General features: G+C 41.5%; 1 protein-coding gene across 3 annotated transcripts in view; it reads right to left on the reverse strand.

The window, feature by feature from the left end:
- Positions 1 to 25,672, reverse strand: part of HDAC9 (histone deacetylase 9) — an 821,625-nt gene that overhangs the window by 151,278 nt on the left and 644,675 nt on the right. For all 3 annotated transcript variants that reach the window (XM_040352828.1, XM_040352826.1, XM_040352829.1), the window contains exon 10: positions 12,795 to 12,917. In XM_040352828.1, the coding sequence (XP_040208762.1) occupies positions 12,795 to 12,917 (123 nt within the window). The remainder of the gene's footprint in view (positions 1 to 12,794; positions 12,918 to 25,672) is intronic.

Consider the following 25,672-nt stretch of genomic DNA (forward strand, 5'->3'; position numbering starts at 1 on the left):
CTTCCACATAAAGTCCGCATGGACCATAGACCTGACATTTTTTTTTTGAGCAGGATGAAAGAGTTCCAAAGACATTGCTCCAAAAGATGTCGGAAAATCTTTTTATAATATTTTTTTTGCTGCTTTCTCATTGCAGGGTAAAAAGTCATGGCCTGGTCAGCCCTGTCCACACCTCCCATCGTGTGGTTGTAGTCCAACACCACCTGTGGCTTTAGAACGTCTTTTCCACCTTTGGTATGGACCATGGCGGTCGAGGTGTTGTGGACCGTGCTCAAAAGGGAAACGTCCTTTTTGTCCCGCCACTTCAGAGCCAACATTTTCCCCTTTTGCCATGCAGCTACTTGTCCTTTCCCGAGCTTTTTGTTTGGAAATCCTGACGGCATGTCACGCCGGTTAGGCCTCACAGTCCCATAAGCGTCTGTCCTATTCAGAAGTAGGAACTCGTATAGTTCTGGGGACGTATAGAAATTGTCCGTAGTGATACAGTAGCCCTGGTTGAGCAAGGGCTCTATCAATGAAAGCACTGACGCGGTTGCCATTCCATAGTCACTGAATCTCTGTGAGAATTTGGTCCCTTTGCCAGTATAAAGTACTGAGTTCCAAATATATCCAGAGCTGGACTCACATAACATAAAGGATTTTATCCCAAAGCGAGCGCGCTTAGACGCAATGAATTGAATCCAGCTTAGGCGACCTTTGTAGGCCATGAGACTTTCGTCTATTGTAATGTCCCTCTCAGGTATGTAGGTCCGCTGGAAATTCTGCAGGACCATTTGGTAAATATCCCAAATTTTTTTAAGCTTTGGAGCTGGATGAGACCGTTCGTCAAATTCCTCATTATTTGCAAAGTGCAAATATTTCATTATAAGTGAAAACCGATATTCGGACATTACTGTTCCAAAAAAAGGTGTGGCCAATAATTTATTTGTGGTCCAGTACCACTTTTGGAGTGGTTTTCCCACCACTCCCTGCAAAATTAGGAGGCCAAGGAATTTCCATATATCCTCGCTGGTCACAGGCTCCCATTTTCTGCGTCTTGAAAATAACTGCTGGGTAGCAGATTGCTGTTCTTCATACCGATTGGTCTCCAAAACAATTTTGTCGATCACCTCATCGGTCAAAAATAGTCGGAGGTATTCTAAGGGATTGTCATCCTCTATGTCCACTTTTATTCCAGGTGATCCTGTGAACGGAAACCTAGGGGGCGCTACGTGCTCCGTAGCGCAATCAATTGCGCACCAGGTCCGCACGTCGCTGGGCACAGGTGCAGGATCGTCAACCACATCACTTTCTGCATCCGACGATGAACTTTCCCACACGTCGCTGTCGCTCAGCTCCTCACCAATGGATTCGGCATCGCTATCGCTGTTTGGCAGCAGGTCGCATAATTAGTTTGATGCAGAGGCGCGCTTTGCCATTATTGCTGTGCAATATACAGACACTGGTACAGTAATGGTACAGTAATTCTGCAGACAGGGCACTGGAAAGCACTGGGGGGGGCAATCAAAGGTCACTGTATTTTTTTTTTATTTTATCCAATGATATCAGTGTGTTTTTACTGTGTTATACTTTGTTTCTACTTATACGTTTTGAATTTCGCGCCGCCCCCCCTCCTTCCGCCCCCTGCGTCGCGACGCTCGCAGGGAAGGGAATCAGGGGAACACACAGCATCGGGCGGACATCCGCCCGCCGTGCACTGCGAGGATTCAACGCTGGATCGCGGAGAAAAGGTAAGAAAACCTTTTTTCTGCATCGAGCGAGGCAAGCCCGAGTGTGACTCGGGGTTACCATTCGCAGCCTGAAAATCTCACCCCGAGTCACACTCGGGAACACCGCTAGGCAGGTTAAATAACAAACATGTCATACTTACCTCCACTCGTGGCCCCCGATCCTCGAATTCTGGGGTCCTTCGGCGGCTCTCACGGCTCCTCCCCGCATTGTATAGCAGGTGTGCTCCCGAGTCCATCATTTAGCGTCCATAGATGCCCCCCTGCACCTGCATCATTGAATTTGATTGACAACAGCAGGAGCCAATGGCTGCGCTGCTATCAATCTATCCAATCAAGAACCGAGAACTCCAGACAGAGGGACATTGTGTTTCTGCCGTGGGAAATTCCAGGGCTCAGGTAAGTAAAACGGGGGGCTGGGGGGCCGGTAGGAAGCATTAAGGTGAAAAAACACGAGGGCTGCAACCCTTTTAAGCAATGCGCAGAAAACCCTTTTTAAAAAATTATTATAAAATATGAGTGTCATGCCTTATTAAAATTATATATCTATACATTTTTTTTTATATAATTACAAATTGTATTTATAGAATTATACATTTAAAGTGATATGATTACTGTATAAAATTTGGGTTCTGTAATATTCTTCAGCCAGCATTAATGCTAAAACAGAAAGGGACAAGCAGTGTCTTCACCCAAAAACTGAATTGCTTGCGATTCTCTCTCTACAGCACATGTTGCTCTGGCTTGGCAAGGGAGGAATTTCAATCAGCATTTTGAAGCTTCATAATTACACATCTGTGTTTTTTCCTCACACTTATCATCACTGACATCTGAAAGGTTAAGTGCTGGATGTGTGGCTGAGCTTGTGATATATTTTCTGTGCTGCTGCCTTTCTTCACATATCTGTGATTTTCACTCCCACCTCGGCCTGTCCAGGCTCTTTTTCCCATAATACTTTGTATCTTATTCATTGATCACTTGTGCCCTTTTCTTCTTTGTACCTTAAACCTTCCAAAAACTCCCTTGATGTAAAATATATTGTTCTAAAGCCAGGTCAAGAGCATGAAAAAGTAGCCTGCAAAATAAATGTAATCATGGCACTGGGTGGTTTCTGTATTTAGTGTAATTATTTACGAGTCATTTATAAATGTGTTTCCTTTACTCTCTATTTAAGTGTTATTCTTTTTTTCTCAACCCTTAGGCCGCGTACACACGATCAGTCCATCCGATGAGAACGGACCGATGGACCGTTTTCATCGGTTAACCGATGAAGCTGACTGATGGTCCGTCGTGCCTACACACCATCGGTTAAAAAAACGATTGTGTCAGAACGCAGTGACGTAAAACACAATGACGTGCTGAAAAAAACGAAGTTCAATGCTTCCAAGCATGCCTCGACTTGATACTGAGCATGCATGGATTTTTAACCGTTGGTCATTCCTACTAACGATCGGTTTTGTCCTATCGGTTAGGAATCCATTGGTTAATTTTAAAATAAGTTGGCTTTTTTTTAACCGATGGTTAACCAACCAATGGCGCCCACACACGATCGGTTTTGACCAATGAAAACCGTCCGTCAGACCATTCTCATTGGTTTAACCGATCGTTTGTACGCGGCAATAGGCAGCCCATAGATGTGTCATTTTTTTTCCGATCAACCAGCAGGTTGAATGAAAAAAAAATGAGTCGCTTACCCTATTCACAAACTTGATGTGGATGGGGGAATTCCTCCTTCTGTGCTATAGTATTCTGACAGCAGGGAGGCTGTTGAGCAGGAAAATCTGATAGGGCGGTTGTACAGAAATCAATCGGTAGATGGACTTCTGTATGACTGTATATAGTAGCCCATACAAAGATCTAAATTTGGGCAGTCCCTGCTGAACCGGCCACATTTCAATGTATGGACAGCTTTAGCCTTGCTAGTGAATAGAGGCAGATTCGTACAAAATATTATACTGGTTTTATGACCCGTTCATCACAGTGGTTTAGAGTGCGGCAGCTCATCATTCTGGCTCCAAAAAGCTGGAGGTAGGGGGTGGTATGATACGCATTTTAACACATCGCTCCCTTTTTTCTGTACAAACTTTATTTGAAGTCGACATAAGTGACACTTCATACATATGATACGCATTTTAACACATCGCTCCCTTTTTTCTTTTTACTGTACAAACTTTATTTGTAGTCCACATAAGTGACACTTCTTACATGTTACTGTACAGCAGCACAGTGTGTTGCACTACTGTACAGCTACATGCAATCCCTTCCTGTGCACTGCAATGAAATGCAGCATGTCTATACAATGTCTGTGGATTAATTACAAGGTGTAGTGAAAGCTTTCCCAATCTCAAGGGAAGGCGAGCTCCTGTTTTACTATATGCTCCAAAAACAATAATTGAAGGAAAGACAAAAGAAAGAGGCAACAACTTCAACGTTCTGTATATAATAATATAATATTTGTTTTATGGATGTAAATTTCAGCTGAAACTTTGGAATTATCTCTCAGTGCTTTAAATGAGCCTTCATGGGTTTCAAGCACATAATTTAATCATATTGTTTGCAAGATTATAGTATAAGCAATTTATCTTTCTGTCGTTCTTTCTGGCATTTCTAGACCTGGTCCTCGCAATAGTCTCATTCTGTTCTAAAGCCCTGTGAGTGCTTTTAACTAAAAACAGTCAACAGAGTAGGAGGGAGTTTAAAAAACACATATAGTGTGGATATGTGTGCTCTAAATTGCTTCAAAAGTTTTTTTATTCTATTTTTTTCAAAATGAATGCTGCAGTACTTTTTAAGCCATGAACATTAGCATAGGAATAAAGGACACAACAGGGTTTATGTTCTTAGGTGATCCAGTTAGAGTGATTGGCCCTTCAATCATCATAATGGATGAGGAATCCACAATTTCTAATTAAAGCCACTTTGTTATCATCACTCAGTGCAGTGACATCACTGAGTAACTTACAATGATGTACTCACACCTGAGGAGGCCTAGCTTAAAAATTCACACCAGGATCTGTGCAAGCATAGCTACTGGCTAAATAAATCATACTCAATTTTAGGTTTAGAAATCCTTTAAAGGAGACATTCATAAAATATTAACTATGCAAATTTCAAAAGCTGAAGTTGTGTGGCTGGTGTATTTTTCTACTTTATACTGATATAGGGAAAGGTAGTCACAGTGGGGAACTTGCATTGTGCTAAGATATGTACAAGCACGTATAAAGCATTGTATTGATGCCACTTCCATGTTATTAACATTACATACATATCTAGTTCCTCAAGTTAAATGTCCTGCAAGCCCTCCCCTTTTTTGTATTGTCTCTTTTTATACAGAAGGTATACAGTGAACATATATAAAAAAAAAACATATTATAAAATGGTATTATGGGCCTAACATTCCAGATAGTTATAAAAAAGTGGTGCATGTCTACTTAAAATAGAATAAAGCCCTGTACACACGATCGGATATCTGATGGAATCTAGTCCGATGGATTTTTTCGTTGGATATCCCATGAAGCTGACTTTCATCAGTCTTGCCTACACACCATCAGTCAAATATCGGTGACGTAAAACACTACAACGTGCTACGACGAAAAAAATGAAGTTCAATGCTTCCGAGCATGCGTCGACTTGATTCTGAGCATGCATGGATTTCTGGCCAATGGACTTCCACACAGACGATCGTTTTTTTCTAGCGTTTTTTTCATGGTTCCTATCACTAAAACAAATCCACACTACAATGTGCAGCCACACATTGGGCTATAGATTTATACCGGAAGTCTTGATTTTTTTCTCACAAATAATTGACAGATTAGACGTCATTATTTTGATGAAGAGAATTTTCCACACTCTTTTTGATATAATGCCTTGCTTTATAAATAGACATTTATTTTTAGACTGATTCTTTGTACGACCTTTATAAAGATTTGATACTCTATTTTGAGATATGTGATCTTATTATTAAATTTTTTTGCCTGTTATCCCTTTTTGATGTCAGTAGGAAAAATTTAAAACATGTTCTATTTTTTTTACAGATGGATAACAAACTGATGGGGCCCACACACTATCGGTTTGTCCGATGAAAACAGTCCATCGGACAAACCGATCGTCTGTACAGGGCTTTACAGTCAAAACCTTTATATAATGAACCTTATTCAATGACACCTTGCATTGATACTGACATCAAAAAGGGATAACAGGCAAAAAAAATGAATAATAAGATCTCATATCTCAAAATAGAGTATCAAATCCTTATAAAGGTCGTACAAAGAATCAGTCTAAAAATAAATGTCTATTTATAAAGCAAGGCATTATATCAAAAAGAGTGTGGAAAATTCTCCTCATCAAAATAATGGCGTCTAATCTGTCAATTATTTGTGAGAAAAAAATCAAGACTTCCGGTATAAATCTATAGCCCAGTGTGTGGCTGCACATTGTAGTGTGGATTTGTTTTAGTGATAGGAACCATTAGATATTGGAGAAAATAAAATGCACATAGGCATAGTAGGTGTAACTGAATGTCCTACCAGTCTAAAGGAAATCTCTAAAATCGTTTGTCATATAGGTCTCACAGCCGGAACATTTATAGGATGAGGAGCCAGGTGAAGCACAACCATGAAAACAGACCTCTGGAAATATTGAGTGGAGTGTTTTATTGTCTGTTAGCCTGTGTTGGCCCTTATATATTTAGTTACTCAAATTAAAAAACATAGAAACTTAGGCCCAGATTCTCAAAGGGCTTACGACGGCGCAACACCATGTACGCCGTCGTAAGTCTTAATCTGGGCCGTCGTATCTATGCGACTGATTCTTAGAATCAGTTACGTATTGATAACCATTAGATCCGACAGGCGTAAGGCTCTTACGCCGTCGGATCTTAAATGCAATTTTTTTTTTTCGCTAGGTGTCGCCTCCGCAGTAAAGTTACGACGTTAACGTTAGGCTTGTCTGGGCGTAAAGTTGCCCCTGCTATATGAGGCGCAACCAATGTCGTTCCCACGTCGAAATTTGGAAAGTTACGTCGTTTTCGTAAGTCGTTCGTGAATGGGGCTGGACGCCATTTACGTTCACATCGAAAACAATGACGTCCTTGCGACGTCATTTGGAGCAATGCACCCTGGGATTTTTTACGGACGGCACATGCGCAGTTCGTTCGGCGCGGGGACGTGCTTCATTTAAATGAAACACGCCCCCTAACCGCCGAATTTGAATTACGCGGCCTTACGCCGCGTGATTTACGATACGCCGCGGCAACTTTACACGCAAGTGCTTTGTGAATTAAGCACTTGCATGAAAAACTTGTGGCGGCGTAACGTAAATGACATACGTTACGCCGCCGCAGAGATACGCCCGATCTACGAGAATCTGGGCCAAAGAGTTTGGTATTATCACATGCATTTTTAATATGATATGAAGATGTTACTAAATTCAAAGTTGTTCACTAACCCACCTACTAACCTACATAGTGAACCAACATTATTTCTGCCTTCTGTTACAAGCGTCTTGTGCTTGTATCCTGAACATTTATACTTGTGAAGCCATGATAATGATCCAAACTTCCAAAGAATATGTTCATTTAATTTAGTGGCGACAGATAATTATAGGACAAAATGGGTCGCCTACAAACAAAGATCAGATTTAGATTTATAGGCTGTAAAGATACCTCGTAACATAACTTGTAAATAAGTTGAAACACGAATGGTTCTTATATGGCATACATTTTTAAACAAGAAGAATACAATTTATACATTATATTCCATTAGAGGTACATTTCAAGAGTGATAATAAGTGATGTTAACCTTTCCAAATCAGAAACACTGAGCATTTTGATGGCCTACTAACCTGGACTTTGGCAAATATATTCGTATTTGAGACTTGGCTAGTAATAAACATTAAATGTCAATTTTGGTAAAAACTGGGAGAGCAATAAATAAAACATAAAATAAAAAATAAAATCAAAGTATTAACCTTTGTTTATTATAGATTTTTTAATGGAATCAGAATCAACAGAAAACAGTGAACCCTGCCAACCAAAAGTCCAATGCAATTGATGTCTGGTCTGGGTTTCCACTTACTTTTCATCTTCAGCTTTCTGATTACCAAGAAAATGTATTGTTATAGTTTCAGAACTGCTCTTCTTATTGACTGCTTTGGCACATAGATCTTTACTGACTACAAAGGTTTGTGTCCCAGGTATGCATAAGCCAGAAAGGGGCAAGCAAAATGTTCCCCTTTTTTGGACAGAACAAAGGAAATTGCACCTTTGCAAACCAAGGAAATAAATATTAAGCTGCCTGAGATTCATTTTTGCAGTTCCCACTGGTTTTCATATAGAAAAGTATCAATCCTGCTCATCCAGGATACTGCTGGTAATGGTGACAGTTCTTTGAAGTTACCATATCTGAGATATAGCAATCTGTCAAGACCTCTCAGTGCTTTGCTGTTAAGCATTATCAGTACCAGACGTCTTGAGGGAAAGCATCAAATTGGAGCCAAGTTGCTGTAAGAAGAGCCAGGAGCATCAATTTTGGCAAGTAGGGAGCTCAGCTTGAAGCGGAATGAGATAGATCTGTGCTTCTTTAACAAGCCATTGTGTATTATAACACTAAAGAGAATTTTGATTCTTCCATTTATCAAGAAAACATCAGCTAGGCAATCAACTTTTTACTGTACGTATAAAATAGTGACTATGGAGTGGAGATGGAGGCAAGGCAGACAATGCAAATTACATAATTAAATTCCAATTGGCTTTCAAGTCACTTAAAGCGGTCCTCCACCCTAAAGTGGAGTCCCGCTGATCGGAACCCTCCCCCCCTCCGGTGTCACATTTGACACCTTTCAGGGGGGAGGGGGGTGCAGACACCTGTCTAAAGACAGGTATTTGCACCCACTTCCGGCCACACGCTACGGGCGAAAGACGGGCATTCCGTCACATCCCGTCTGTCGCCCGTTGTGTGCTGGGAACACTCGGCTCCCAGCACACAGCGTGTGAGCCAATCGGCGGGCGCAGCGCGACTCGCGCATGCGCCGTAGGGAACCGGGCAGTGAAGCCGCAGCGCTTCACTTCCTGGTTCCCTCACCGTGGATGGAGGGGGGAGCAGCAGGGTGACGAGCGATCGGCTCATCCTCTGCTGCGATCACCGCTGGACTCCAGGACAGGTAAGTGTCCTTATATTAAAAGTCAGCAGCTGCAGTATTTGTAGCTGCTAGCTTTTAATATATTGTTTTAGTGGCACATCCGCTTTAAGTGACATAAGACAACAAAGACAACTACCAATTCTGCTAAACTGACTACTAGCAAATATATATCTGTTAAGAAACCTGCAATGCATAAAACAGCTTCACTAGAATAACTGTAGAACTTTGTAGGAGGACTAAGAGAAAACTGTAAGTGCAGATGCACATATACCAGATTTATTGGCATATAACATGCACACGGGTATAACACGCACCTTCATTTTAAGAGGGGAGTTTCAGGGAAAAAACTAAAGTTTTAAATAAAGAACTTTGAAGCAAAATAAGGGTCAATGCCCTACTGCAGCCTCAAAATTGCCTATCAATGCAGCTTGATCAATGCCCATCTGCAGCTTCACAATGTCCCATCAATGCAGCTTAATCAATGACGATCTGTAGCCTCACAATTGCCCATCAATGCAGCCTGGTTAATGCCCATCTGCAGCCTCCACATTGCCATGAATGCAGCCTGATCAATTCTCATCACAGGAAGGGGGGCCAGATAAGCGCTGCCAGATTACATACAGCGAGAATCTCCTGTTTACTCTGCGGCCTCTTTAATACAAGTCCCGCCTCCTGGACTGGCTTCTATGATAGACAGAACACTGGTCCAATGCTGGCCCAGGAGACGAGACTTCCTATTACAGAGGCCGCTGAGTAAACAAGAGATTCTCGCTGTATGTAATCTGAGGGCGCTCGTCTCGCCCCCCTCTCCGAGGTAGCCCAAATTGCAGTATCGGCTCAAAACACGCACACACGATTTGCAACCGATTTGCAGGGTGATTTGCAGTGTTATACGCCAATAACTACAGTAATTGAATCTGCGTTTCAGGAACAAACTATTTAAAAAATTTGCTTTATAAAACAAAATCCTCTCTAATAATGTGTGTCCGTTAGCTTAGGTGCCAGTGCAAAAATGTACAGTTGCAGCTTTAGTACGGTCCTTAAAGTGAAGGACAGTGAGGTGGCTCACACTCTACCTTACCCATTCACAAAACATTTTGTATACTTTTCATAAAATATAAGGCATTTTGTGATTGGAAACAGGGAGTTAAGGGGACAGTGAACAGCACAATCTCCCCTCCTTCATTCCCATAATGCCTATGTGCATGAATGTGGTGGAGTTCAACCGACCCGCTGTATTTCGACCGACCCGCTGTATTTTACTGCAACTGTACGTTTCAGTGCCAAAACTTTGGTACTTACACTAATGATAGTACAAATTAAACAAATAGGCCCGGATTCACATACATCGGCGCATATTTATGCCAGCGTAGCGTATCGAATATACGCTAAGCCGACGCAGCGCAGAGAGGCAAGCACAGTATTCACAAAGCACTGTGCTCCCACTCGCTGTCAAATCTACGCTGGGTTTCCTCGGCGTAAGCCAGCATAGGTGGAAGTGGGCGTGAGCCATGCTAATGAGGCGTGACCCCATGCAAATGATGGGCCGAGTGCCATACAAGTACTTAAAACTAACGGCGCATGCGCCGTCCCGTGGCCGCATTCCAGTGCGCATGCTCACAATCACGTCGAAACAACTGCCTAATATACGTCGAATCACTGCCTACGACGTGAACGTAACCTACGCCCAGCCCTATTCACGTACTACGTAAACGACGTAAAATACGACAGCTGTGTTCCCTGGTCCATACCTTAGCTTGAGTTGCGCCTCATATATGGGGAATAACTTTACGCCGGACGTACGACTTACGCAAACTGCGTATATTATGCGCCGGGCGCAAGTACGTTCGTGAATCAACGTATCTCCCTCATTACCATATTTGAATAGGAAATCAATGCGAGTGCCACTTGCGGCCAGTGTAAATATGCGCCCACGATACTCCGGCGTAGGAAAGTAACGTCGGTCGGATGAAGCCTATTTTCAGGCGTATCTAGTTTTGTGGGCACGGCGCACAGATACGACGGCGCATATTTGCACTTACGCGGCGTATCTCTAGATACGTCGGCGTAAGTGCTTTGTGAATCCGGGCCATGGTTTTTCATAAAGCAGAGGCATTTCCCACACATTAAATACACATTATTAGAGGTAATTTAACTTTACAAGGCAAATACCTAAAAAAAAAAAAAAAAAAAGATTCTTGAGTTTTTTTTTTTAAATGCTGCATCATTTTCTTTTTTTATTGGAGGTCACAGTTCTACAGTTCTACATTAAAAATGGAGCAAATAATATGAGAACAAAAGTGTAGTTATAACTTATATCAACTAATCAGAATCAGAGTGAATATCTGTATTTCACTTGTAAAATGGCAATATACTTTGTTCTTTATTCACTGCATATGTTAATTACAGATTTTGTCTGTCTGACACCTCAGCATATTGATGATCATACGGACTTGTCTAAACAATGCTATGGGAATGGACAGACTGCCTTCTGGTCTGGAGATGCATAGCAAAATGTAATTAACAAACTTCTATTTCAAAACCTTGATGGGTCATTACTATATATATTTCTGAAATAGTTTTTGTAAGATATTTTGCTTTCTCTTTGCTTGGCAATGAGCATCAGCTTTCTATGCTTTTGATCTGGACCTCACAAAAGTATCTGCTAACAGTGTTGTTGGACCATAATTCAATACCTACTGGTTTATTGTAGAAGTGTAGTATTCCACTGGTGGTCCATTTAGACCAGGGGTCTCAAACTGATGGCCCTCTAGCTGTTGCAAAATTACAAGTCCCATCATGCCTCTGCCTGTGGGAGTCATGCTTGTAAGGCCCCGTACACACGGCCGAGGAACTCGACGTGCCAAACACATCGAGTTCCTCGGCGTGTTCAGTCCTGGAGCCGCCGAGGAGCTTGGCGGGCCGAGTTCTCCCATAGAACAACGAGGAAATAGAGAACATGTTCTCTATTTCCTCGCCAAGGTCCTCGTCGGCTTCCTCGGCCGAAAGTGTACACACGGCCGGGTTTCTCGGCAGAATTCAGCTCTGAACCGAGTTTCTGGCTGAATTCTGCCGAGAAACTCGGTCGTGTGTACGGGGCCTAACTGTGAGCCTTGCAATGCCTCATGGGACGTGTAGTTTCACAACAGCTGGAGGGCCGCCAGTTTGAGACCCCTGATTTAGACAGACTGTAGGAACTCCACGCCAAACTATAATCGACCACTCTACATCATTACTAAATTTCTTTGTAAATTCCAAACAACTATCATGGTGATTCAGCCTGTAAAACTCTAAAGAGATATCACATTGTGCTAATAGAATCTGTATAACCTCCTCATAGTCCAGATGCTGTTCCTTTGATAATTCTCTAAAATCTAAAATCGTGCTTGGCCATTCCAGTGCGTTTTCCAACTATTGAAACTGTCTAGTCCGCCGCCTTTCTTTATAACATAGCTTTTACATATGATTTAAAAGTTCCCATATGCAGGATAATTCAATGTCAGAGTCATTGACGCACATATGTGAACTGTTGTTCCTACATTTTGTCAGCATAAATTGAATTTTTACCCTTTCCTGGCATGTTCCAAGGTGTTGTGGTGAATGTAACAGATTGTCCTGACTGACACCTTGGGAAAACGGGGGATTGGAGCTGCACAATAACATGATGAGTAAAAGCTTAATTAAATATTACCATTTCATTCAAGGTAGTGCACATCCACCATGGCAGTCCACTTGAATCGGAACTGCATCTCTGTGAGCACCATGTTTTGCAGTGCCCTCGGAGTGTACCATACCCCTCACAAAATACCCTGCAATAGGCAGGGAGCTGCACACAAGTAGATGGCATACGAAGCGCATACAGAAATGTTTCCTCCCAAGAGATATGCACACATATTATTGCTGTTCTGCTTGCATATTAAATGTACTTACACTGAGTTGGGGAGCTACTGCTGGAAGTCCTAGAGTAATGTTGGGTAATGATGGAGATGTGTAAAGACTTAGCAGATTCATCGACTTTTCATGATGAACTATATGTTGTTGGGAAACCAAGTGCTGTAACAGAAAATAAATTGAAAGTATTACATTGATAAATTACAATTGAGAAATAAATATCAAAATTGCATTGTTTTACAATCAGTTCTTTACTTAGAAAGCTCAAGTCACCCATTTTTCACATGATTTAAATCTTAATTGTTGATTACCAATACCAATTACTGATACTGTACTTTTTTTAATGCCATGTGACAGTGGCACTAATATTCAGCATGCATGGGCACTGATAGGTGGAACTGATGGGCACTGATGAGGCGTGGGCTGTGTCAGTATTTTCTTTTTTTTACAATTTTATTTTTTACAATTTATTTTTTATTTTATTTTTTATAATTTTATATATTTTTTTGTTATTTATTTTTACAATGCTTTATTTTTTTTGGGGTAATCTTTATATATCGTATTTATCGGCGTATATAATCAGGGAAAAATCGTGGGTGCGCGATATACGCCGATACCTGCTTTCCCGCGCCGAGTTCGAACACTGCGCCGGCATATACCGAGCGCAGTACACTCGTGTATAGTCGGGCAGTCTCGGCTCCTGTCGCGCTCACGTCCTGGACGTACAGCACGTGAGCGCGAGAGTAGCCGAGTCTGCCCGACTATACACGAGTGTACTGCGCTCGGTATATGCCGGCGCAGTATTCAAACTCGGCGCGGGAAAGCGGGAAACGAGCAGGGAGGACGCCGCAGAAGGACGCCAGACCCAACGAAGAGGAAACCCGAAGCCGCAGACGGACGCCGGACCCGACGAGGCCGCCGATGGACGCCGCGCAAGACACCAAACTGTAAGTACAAAAAACGTTTTTCCACAGGAATTTCGGGGCAACTTTAGGGGTGCGCGCTATACGTGGGAGCGCGCTATACCCCAATAAATATATATAAATATATATATATTTTTACAATTTTTTTTTTATTATTTTTTATAATTTCTATATTTTTTTTGTTATTTATTTTTACAATGCTTTCTTCTTTTTGGGTGGGGGTGGATGGTGTCCGTGTTTTTTTTATTACAATTTTTATTATTTTTACAATTTAACCTTTAAATATTTATTAAAATTCTGTCTACTTCTTTTTTTTTATCAGCCCTGTTGGGTGGAGGGGGGGGGGCTTTGGTAAGATATCAAGAGTCTAAACAGACCCCTGATATCTCTCCTTTGAGACAGGGAAAGGGACTGAGGACACAGATTAACCAGTCCCTTTCCCTGCAGCCCATGAATGGACATGTGTATTCAGAAATAGAAAGGAGCCAGTAAATGACATATATACAGGCTGCTTCCTCCACTCTCTATCCTGACAGATCTGGGACAAGAGGGGACCAGAGGAGAACCTGGAGAGCCGGAGGAGGACATCGGGAGCCAGAGGAGGACCCGGGGAGCTGGAGGAGGACCCGGGGAGACAGTGGAGGACACAGGGTACTGTCGGGGGTGATCTATTCCCGGTACAACAGATATCAGATTAAGCATTGAAGCAAGTAGTTGTGCAAATGCTCGGTATCGGTTTAACCCTATTTACACCTGCTCAAACTCCCCTAGCAGTGTTACAGTTTGTCCCAACTCGTGGTCCATTTTGCTGATAAAGGTGTGCAAAAATACACAGGGGTATATTTGTAAAACAGCAAATGTGACATTCACTAAGTCGTGGTGAGTCGCATGACAAGTCGCACCCTAATTTCAGCTTTTGCGGTGCCATACCAATTTTAAAAAGTAGTTCTTGCACTACTTTTGGTGATTTTAGGTGTGACTTGCATAGACATCTGTGCATGAAGCTGCACAGATGTCAGCCAGGTCACACCTGAAGTTGCACTGACATGCGGCTTTGAAATTGTGTGATTTCAAGTGAAGTTGCATGCTTTCAATTAAAACACATTCATCATGAAGATACACAGTGAAGGTTTGGTGAATGTCATGCTCACTGCTTTCTAATTATATCCCAGTTTGTGTGAAATAAAATGGACCTTGCATATCAAATTATTACAAGTATTATGGTGGGGCCAGGAGGGCCAGTGTGGGACCCGAGAAGAGGAGGATCCGGGCCACTCTGTGCAAAATCAGTGCACAGAGCAGGTAAGTATAACATTTTACAATCACTTTAAGCCAAAACATTTTCTACTTTTTGGATAGGGTAAGGGATTGTTAAAACACCAGTTTTATGTCACCTGTAGGGATATTACCTCTTGCCTCCTGACAAGGGGCTGTTTAAAGGAATTTGGGGGGCCCCAAGCAAAATGGACATGGAGGCCCCCCAACTCACCCCCCCACGCACAAAAAGCCTACAGGAACCACAGCATAGCGATACAGATTCTTACTCCCCTACCCTCCTCCCTATATTTTTTCTACTCCCCCCCCCATATGTTTTTTTTCTTCCCCCATGTTCGTTTTACTCCCCCCTCCCTCCCTTTTGTTTTGTTCTTCTTACTCCCCTCCCCCTCCCTGTGTCCTTCTTACTCCCCTCCCCCTTCCTATGTTCTTTTTACTCCCCATGTTTTTTTTACTCCCCCTCCCAATTTGTTTTACTCCCCCATGTTCTTTTTACCCCCCCCCCCCCACCGCACCGCGCGACAGGAGATTCTGTTTCCTGTTCCCGGCCGGAACAGGAAGTGAGTACTCAGTGTGCACTTTCTGTCAGTCCGGCCGGGAACAGGAAACTGAATCTCCTGTACCGCGCGGTACCAGGCCGGACTGACAGGACAGGAGAAAGGAAGAGGAGCTCGGCCACTCTACAGGAAAGGGGAAGAAGTGATGAGAGAGGCAGCAGAGGCTCTCTACATAGCACTCAGGCGGCTGCAGCATTTATAGGAAGCACGGCAAGGGGCCCCAAGCAATTGCTTGGTTTGCTTGCCTTGTCACAAAGGGCCTGCCTATAGACACAAAGAAGGTGAGAGGGAACTTCTCTCAGACAGCTGCCATCACAAAAAGATTTCCCCCTATTCCTGTTCTGATGGCAACTCCAAATCTTGGATTCACCCTCATTTTCAGATCCAGTGTCAATGGTTATCAGGACACATAGATAGCATATGTATGTGTCTGTGTAGCTAGTACACAGAGAGCAATAAAAACAGAGATTCTCATTTTCCCAAACTCTTCCAAAAAGTAAAAGAAAAAATATTTTGGTTTTAAATGCATTTACAAATATTTTATTTTTATACATCTTCTATCTGATGACTCATTTACATCAATTTTATTTTGCCTCAGAAGAAAGCATCTTCCTGCGGTTGCCCTAAGTCCATGGCTTCCACATGTGGTCTCACACATTCTTCCTTAAATTACACAGTCTGTTTATACCTCCTAATTCAACAGCATTGCATAATAAGAGCCACATAGGCTCCATTAGAATTAGAAGCTATGCCATGATATTATCCCCAGGGGAGTCACATCCCTGAAAAAGAATACCCTGTGTAACAGTACGACAACAGTGACTGCTTTCTTCCCAAACAAAAAGCATATGGGTCTGTGATAATAGACCACCACCAAGAAGGATCCAGCACACATAGGATTGACTAAGTAAATATAATAACTTGTCAAGCATGTAGAGGTTGGAAGGGCTGCTGGTTTTGTAATGGATCAATCTGGAATATCAATTAACTTGAGAAAATAAATTTTCCTAATGCTTGGCTGTCAGTGTGGAGCACAGTAACAAAAAAATACAGGATGTTATTCAAAAATGTAACCTTTCCTGGGCTGGTTTTGTTTTTAGATGCAGCTTATAGGAGTTCTTGGGCAGAGGAGACGGGATGAGTAATTTTCTCTTTGACATTTGTGTGTACCCAGGGGCAGTATGATAAACAAAAAAAAGGCTGCACAGTAGTAAAAGGTGTTACGTTACTGTATTTATAGTAAATCAAGGAACTGGTCATCCATTGTTACATGTCATTAAACAATCTTCTTACTAGGATGGATGGCAGCCATTAACCTTTTTATTAGTCTTAGGTGGCAAATCGTTATAACCAGAAGGTAGAAGAAGTGAAAATACATTCAAATGTCCTAATGGGGACATTATTTTTATGGAACGGTCATATGGGAAAATGCCTTCAATGCATTTCGTACATTTAGAATAAAATGAGCTTCTTACATAATATATATTGAAAGCTGTAAATTTAACCCCTGCACGTCTATACATAGTAAATATGTGCCTTGATAAAGTGTACCGTGCTGTACCAGGACACAGAATACCATACTCTACATTACAGTTTATACTGCATTACACAAGAGTGCATACAGTCCTATTACATATTAGACATGTGCATTCATTTTCGTCCAAATGCATTTTCGTACAAATTTTGGTGATTTTCGCGTAAGTTTTAACAAACAATAACGAACGCGCAGAATCCGAAATCCAAAAGATCCAATATAAAAAATGCTTTATTTTCGCTTCGTTGTGACAATGAAGTGTTGTGTTCGATACAGATAGAGGATTCAACATGACGGTGACAATAGCGATCTGTGTCTATCGAATCTGCGGTGAAATGTGCCTAACCGAAGGATTTATTTAAAAAAAAAAAAAACTTTTTGTTGATTGGATGTGATGGAGAGTGAATGAAATATAGAGGAAATCTTTTTATAAGGTTTAGAAGAGAGTAATACTTAAAACGAAAATAGAAAGATAAAGATCCCTAAGAATTAAAGTATGTCTTATGTAATTTCTTAGATAAATTATAAATGTTGATAAATTTGGAGGATGTAAATGTTTTTACTGGATGTTGTGAATTTTGTGAACTTTGGAAAAAAAAATATAAAAGGATATTGAAAACAAATGTGCCTAACCTTACTTATTAGTCCAAGACTATTCAACATAGAGAGAAAAGATTCGACATTATAGAGACATGAAGATTCAACAAAGCAGCTAAAAACATACAATCGCCGCAAGCGGACATTTATGGTCCAATGCTCCGCCCATAGGCTATAGAAGAATTCTAATGTTGGTTGGCTAGTAATAATAATAAATATAATTATTACTAGTCATACAACATTAGAATTCTACTATAGCTTGTGTGCTGAGCATTTGACCCGAAATGTACGATTGCGGCGTCGTACAGTTTAGCTGCTCCGTCGAATCTTCTTAGAACATTCGACAGACACTACACGCCTTCAGTTGACAGATTAGACCTAAGTAAATTCAAATTTTCGGACAAAATGCATTTTTTAACTAAAAATAAAAAATAAAAATGAATTTCGGGAGTCCCTAAATAAATGTATTTTTCGGACAAAAACGAAATTCCGAAACAAAATATTTCAGTGTGCACATGTCTATTACATATATGACACTCATAGACACTGGACATCTGCTATTATCTGTTATTATCAGTTACAGGGATAACACATTGGCACTCTGCTGGTGATTACTGTAATTTGACAGTGATCATTGTACAAACTAACATTTTCGAAATCATTACCGCTGTCTCATACTATCAAAGAGTAGAGCAACACTGCTTCATTGTGCCAAAGCACTTTGCAGCTGATCCGTAAAAAAAGCAGTAAAAGTCTGTTAAAGGGAATTACTGCAAACATAAAGTCGGAAAATACTATCAGTCGTGACAGAAGTGCAGAAAGATGTAACCAAAGACCAACCAATAACCTATTGCTTGCCTTGGCATGTAAATTAAAATGCAATACAGGATCTGACTTCTCAAAAATGTTGTGTTTAGGCTTGAACTTCACATAACATCAAAGATCAAAGTATATATCACCAACACACCCTGGATCATCAAAATCAATGTCCAAACATTTCTTTGAAAAGGTCACAAGACAGGTGAGGTGCAACAATTCTAGGCCGTGCATGACCCCTTTGTCAGGCATGCCTAATGACAAGGTCCTGCATGGCCCCGAAACATTGTACCTTACAGCTGTGATATGACTTTTTCAAATCAATGTTTGGATGTTGATTTTGATGGTCCATGGTGTGCTAGGGAAATATATACTTTGATCTATGGTGTCATCAGTCTCCAGCTGATATCTGCTGCAGCACCCACTTACTCTTCAGCCTTTTCCAGGAACGTGTGATGGGAAAATTGCACATTGTCCTGTAATATCAAGGTAACTGACAACACAACCCACATCCAGCAACCCAGAGAAAGCTCCTACTGCGTCACGGGAGCTAGGCACTCCCCCGCTGAGACCTGCTAAGTTATAACATGATGACAAGAAGGAATTGCCATGTATAAGGAAAAGCTCAAATCTTACTGTGTGGTTAGGAGATGCAGGCAGGATGACTGTACTAATATAGAGACTTAAATAGAGACTTGCTGTGCTTAGCAAAATGCAAATAATATGTTGGTTACAGAAGGGAAATTTGGGATTTTTTATGAATTTGAATCTTAGATTTTATAGCCACATTTTATAAAAAATAACAAGTGATTTATTTTTTATTTTTTGAGCAGAGGCCACCTTCCTTCCTTTGTAGGAACCATGCATATTGATTGTGATGAGTCTGTATAAAAAAAGGCAGATGCAGTGGAGCAAGCAAAGTATATGCAAATCCAAATAAGGAGCTGCTGCGATGCATCCTGTGGGGCAGATCCACAAAGATCTGCCCCAGCGCAGCGTATCTGAGATACGCTACGCTGCCGTAACTTACTTTTTTTGGTTTGAATCCTGGAAGAATTTGCGCCGTAAGTTACGGCGGCGTATTGTATCTCTCGCGGCGTAACGGCGCCTAATTCAAATCGGCGAGTAGGGGGCGTGTTTCATGCGCCGTCCCTTAAATTTCCCGCCGTGCATTGCGCTAAATGACATCGCAAGGACGTCATTGTTTTGACGTGGACGTAAATTACGTCCAGCCCGTTTCACGGACGACTTACGCAAACAATTTTTTTTTTTTTAAATGATACGCGGGAACGACGGCCATACTTAAAATTGAGTATACCACCAAACAGCAGCTTTAACTATACGCCGAAAAAAGCCGACTAGAGACGACGTAAAAGAATGCGACGGCCGCTCGTACGTTCGTGGATCGTCGGAAATAGCTAATTTGCATACTCGAAGCGGAAAACGACGGGAACGCCACCCAGCGGACGCCGAAGAATTTAATCTTATATCCAAAGGCGTACGAAGACGTATGCCTGTCGGATCTAACCCAGATGCCGTCGTATCTTGTTTTGAGGATTCAAAACAAAGATATGACGCAGGAAATTTGAAAGTACGCCGGCGTATCAGTAGATACGCCGGCATACTCGCTTTGTGGATCTGCCCCTGTATGTATGAGCAGCTAAGAAACAATTGTATTGATTTACTAAAGGCAAACAGACTGTGAACTTTGCAAGTGCAGTTGCTCCAGAGCTTAGTAAATGTGGTGAAGCTTCACTTTGCAAAGAATACCCAATCACATGCAAGGAAAATAAAAAAATATATTTTGATTTTGATGAAAGTCAGCAGAGCTTCCCCTCATTTTCTAAGCTCTGGAGAACCTGCATATGCAAAGTGCACCATTTATTTGCCTTTAGTTAATGAACCACAATGAATACATATTTGAAAAATCCAAAAATGATTACTTGTATAGGCTAAGGTAGGTAAGATATAAGTCTTGTTTGAGCTGGCAGACTTTCTCACCTCTTTTAGTACAAAAAGAATGTAAGGGCCACGAAAGAATAAAATAGAGAAGTGGCCCCATGGGATTGTCGCCCCTAACACCCATTTGTTTAATGAATACATTTTACTCTTAATAGAGGGCTATGATAATTGATAAGTGCATGTCTCCCTATGGCTGCTTTGCTGGTTCTTTCTGTTTTGTGTTTCAGGTGAAAAGCTGCCTGCTGCTGTTAGGATAATTCATCTCAACTGCAGGGCACTGGATTGGTGACAAATCCTTTGGCGGGAAACATCTAGCCAATGAGTGTAACCTTTTTGTTATATCTTCTCCTGTCACTGGGAGGAGTCAGCATTTACCTCAGGTCTGTCAGCTGGACTCACCTCTGGATTCTCCTCAGCCTTCCTTCTGGATCTTTTGACCTGCTCTCCCACCCTCCCTCCCCTATAATTTCCCTTGTCGCGGTCCCCCTTTATGTGGGTAGTGTCGCCCACTTTGTGGGTGGACAGTGGTTGTACGCTGTTACTTGTTTTATATAAAATATTACTGCTTGAGTCGTAGTGACTAAGCAAGTTGGTCTGTTATTGGTTACCAACAGTTTTGTTTCATATTGAAGGTATATCTTTTTGGGTAATGTCGCCCACTTTGTGGGTGGACAGTGGTTGGTAAACTGGTATTATGGTTGGTATAAGATATTGCTGCTTGAGTCTTAGTGACTAAACATGTTGGTCTGTTAATGGTTAACAGCGATTCTGTTTGGTATTAAAGGTTAAAGTTAATTTCATAATTAAAATTGTTTTAAACCTAATAAAGGGGCCGTGGCCTAAACTTCTCCACAATCCTTGTTGTGTTTATTTTATATTTAAGGTATGTTCTTATGGTATGATGGGTGTTGATGGGGTGTACAATCCCATGTGCCAGATATCTCTGGCCCCCATATGTCTGAGGAAAGCACAACTGGTAGGAATTGATAATTTAATCGATGGGTAATCAACTAGCACTCCTATTCTAACCTCCATTGGCATAAACTTGCAGTATCTCCAAGTATACATATATAATCAAGGAATTGGTTTCAAATCCTCAGGCAGTAGGAAACCACCTACACGTACGACCTCCTTTTATGACTACATTCAGTCTTTCTATTGTGATTAAGTGCAAAGTGCACTCAGCTCTTTTTCTACACTTCTACAGTGTGCTGATTTACAACCTATGGCCCCTTTACTATCTTTACGTCTCATTTGGGAATATATATCTTTGAGAACCCAATAATGGCAAACTGACAGCTGGCCCATCAGATAAAATTATATTTGGGAGCTTTCTGATAAAAAGTAAGACTTTTAGCTGTGGCTCTTCTCTTTTAAAGTCCAGGGTATAGAGTACAAGACAAATATAACATTATTTCACAGTGATTCTTTTTCTATCCTTGCCATTTATAGTATGCAGTAGTGATGAGGAAAATAGGTGACAGACATAAGACTTGGGTAGAATTTAGAAGTATTTCTGCTGTTAACTTATCAGAGGTTATCACCACTTTTTTTTTTCAAAAAAAAAATGTGATCTTTGGCCCTTTATTAGAACCATGGATTACAAGTAATGCCTTGTACACACGATCATAATTTCCGATGAAAGTCAGATAGAATTTTTTAACCACTAGCCGACCAGCCGCCGCAGTTTTACGGCGGCAGGTCGGCTCAGCTGCGCAAAATCACTTAGCTATACGTCACTTCGCATTGCAGCCATTTGGGGCGTGCCCCCTGCTCGCCCCTGGTGCTGACGCGCGTGCTCGGTGGGCGTGATCACCGCCGGGCACCCGCGATCACTCATTATAGAGCGAGAACTGGGAGCTGTGTATGTAAACACACAGCTCCCGGTCCTGTCAGGGGGAGAAATGACTGTTCGTCTGTACATACAATGTATGAACAGCGATCTGTCATTTCCCCTAGTCAGTCCAAACCCCCCTTCAGTTAAAACACACCTAGGGAACATAATTAACCCCTTCCTCGCCCCTAGTGTTAACCCCTTCCCTGCCAGTGGCATTTTTACAGTAATCAATGCATTTGTATAGCACTGTATTTGTATATAAAAATGCCAATGGTCCCAAAAATGTGTCCGAAGTGTCCACCATAAGATCGCAGTATCACAGATCGCCGCCATTACTAGTAAAAAAAAAAATATTAATACAAATGCCATAAAACTATCCCATATTTTGTAGACGCTATAATTTTTGCGCAAACCAATCAATAAACGCTTATTGCGATTTTTTTTCACGAAAAATATGTAGAAGAATATGTATCGGCCTAAACTGAGGAAAAAAAAAATTATATATATTTTTGGGTGATATTTATTACAGCAAAAAGTAAAAAATATTAATTTTTTTTCAAAATTGTCGCTCTATTTTTGTTTATAGCGCAAAAAATAAAAACCGCAGAGGTGATCAAATACCACCAAAAGAAAGCTCTATTTGTGGGAAAAAAAGGTCGCCAATTTTGTTTGGGAGCCACGTCACACGACCGCGCAATTGTCAGTTAAAGCGACGCAGTGCCGAATCGCAAAAAGTGGCCCGGTCGTTGACCAGCAAAATGGTCCGGGACTGAAGTGGTTAATCAGATATTCTGACCGTGTGTGCCCCATCTGAGTTTTTTCTTCAGAAATTCCAACAGACTTAGAAAGATAACATGTTAATATCGTAAATTCCGTTTGTCTGTATGGAACTCCGACGGAGAAAAAAAACATGCATGCTCAGAATCAAGTCAACGCATGCTCGGAAGCATTGAACTTAATTTTTCTCGGCTCATCGTAGTGTTGTACGTCACTGCGTTCTTGACACCCGGAATTTGGTGTGACAGTGTTTATGCAAGACAGCTTGAACGAAATTCAGTCGGAAAAATCAGTCGGAGTTTATCCCAACGGAAATTCCAATCGTGTGTACAAGGCATAAGATCAATAAATGTAGCATGTTGTCTATCACTAGTACAATTTGTTGGGTAATTCTACCTAATCTTACTTTCTAACCAGTCATTCATTGATCCAAAATACAGAGCTTATGTTAGGTAAAATGAAAATGTTCTGGAATCTGAGTCATAAAAATATTCAACTTCTCACTTGGAAAAAAATGATAACTTTGTTTTCTATTACAGTATTGTAAAGCTCCAAAATCACAATCTGTAGAATGCAGCAAACCTGAAATGTAATAAATGTTAACCAAAAGTTAATCAAATAAAAAAACTTTTTTTGTTACTGCTTAATTAGGCGAGCTTGTGTTATTGAATTTTCCTTGGTGACAGACAGATTTGCAGTAGAGCAAAGTCTAACGGGTACCTGAAGCATCAAATCTTTCATTACTGAATGCTCACTTCCTAATTGTCTAATTGTGCAGTAATGAAGTCTTTATTCTTCCAACTCAATTTGACATCTCTGGCTTCTTACACAAAGAGTTACAAGATAAAGCCACATGTAAGCTATCAGTGTAACATTATTTTCTCTTTTGGCGTCCACAGGGGGCTACTAATCAGTGGGCAGGGGTCAAACACCTGCCCCCAGGATCACAGTTCACCAACAATTAATTTATTATGAATGGGAAGCCTGGAAGTAGATGTGTCTGAGTCTCTCAGTGGATGTCCTGCTGGTGACCTACACATTTTGCTGTACAAGCACATTTCATTGCTTACTGAAAGCAGCAATAGAGCTAAGAAATTATAATTGTATTAGAAGAGAAAAATAATAATTATTATGTTGTAACAAAACAAAAAATACAAAAAATTACACAATCACTTTGTGTGGAATGCAGTGTTCTCCTATCTGAACTTATTTAATGCACATGTTACATGTTATGTAAAGTTAAATGAAACTACAGCCAGTTAATAGAGCTACACATAGAACTTAAAGCGGAGGTTCCGCGGTTTAGTTTTATGTGCAATGCAACGACTTTTTCGTTTTATGTGTAATGCATAGTGATACAGATATCAATGTAACACTCACTTGCTAGCCGCTTGTAATAGCATCGCTTAGTTTTCTGTCAGAAAGAAGAACTTTTAAAATTTCATCCAGGGGTTTTCCATCTTGCTTGTGGGCATTGTGAAGCCCACAAGCAAAGACTTCCTGGAAGCGGTGATACGATGCTCCCATCATGCACCGCAGAATCTCGCGCATGCGCTGTGTTGATGGCGAGCAGCGCGAGCTGAGCCGACAACACTTCTTCATTACCATAGCAACGGGTGACGTCAGTTCAGATACCTGCAAGATAGCGCTAGAATACAGTTATTGCTAGTTCAGATAGTCTCCTGGGAATCTTGACACGTAACTCCCAGGAGACATTGCGCACAGCTCCCATCACACACTGGGCCGTCGGGGGAAAAGGAGCGACACGCCCACTCCTGCAGGAAATAATACCCGGAAGCGAGCTGAAATACATCAGAATCAAGGTAATCATAGACCACCGGGGAAAAAAAACAGTGGATTCTACATGTATTAAGGCTGCAGTTCTTATTAATGCAAAGTTCAGGTTGAGGGTGAACCTCCGCTTTAAAGCTCAACTCCACTTTTCTCCACCCTTTTGGAAAGCCCTCAGCAGCTTATGAAAAAAACAAAGCAGTTCTGGTTGCAATACTCACCTCCTCTTTGGCACTATACCTAACGACAATCACCTAGTGGGGATGAGGTTCCAATGAGGAAAAGTGGACAATGGGCAAGACATTTTGAGTTGGGTTTTAGGGTAATTCTGCTACAGAGACCCAGTGTTACAGAGACTGGCATACTACTGTATAACAATTTAATTACAGAGAATGCTAAGTGCTAGTCAGGGGCGGATTGACAACTCATAGGGCCCCCGGGCAATAAAAGGTTATGGGGCCCCCGGGCATACAGATGGCCACCACGCCAGGAGGCAGTGCAGAGGAGGGGCAGCTAAAATCTCGAGATTTTCACATCAAAAGCATGTCGGTATCAGACATATCAGGGACAGATGTAAAAATAACACAGATTTTTACATACTGTCCCTGGTTTTACTGAGCCTGGCAGCCCTGATGGGGCCCCTTAGTGGCATGGGGCCCTCGGGCAGTGCCCGAGGGCTTGAATGGTCAGTCCGCCCCTGGTGCTAGTTCACACCAGACGCAGCTCCGCTCAGTTACATGTGCTTTTTTTCTGCACTAAAAAACAGTGTTTTCCATGTATTCCAATGTCTCTAGTTCACACCAGTGCAGTCAGTTACAGTCAGTTTCTGGTAGTGGTGCAATGGATCG

The sequence above is a fragment of the Rana temporaria genome, chromosome 5, assembly GCF_905171775.1.
Source record: "Rana temporaria chromosome 5, aRanTem1.1, whole genome shotgun sequence".
Lineage (NCBI taxonomy): Eukaryota > Metazoa > Chordata > Amphibia > Anura > Ranidae > Rana > Rana temporaria.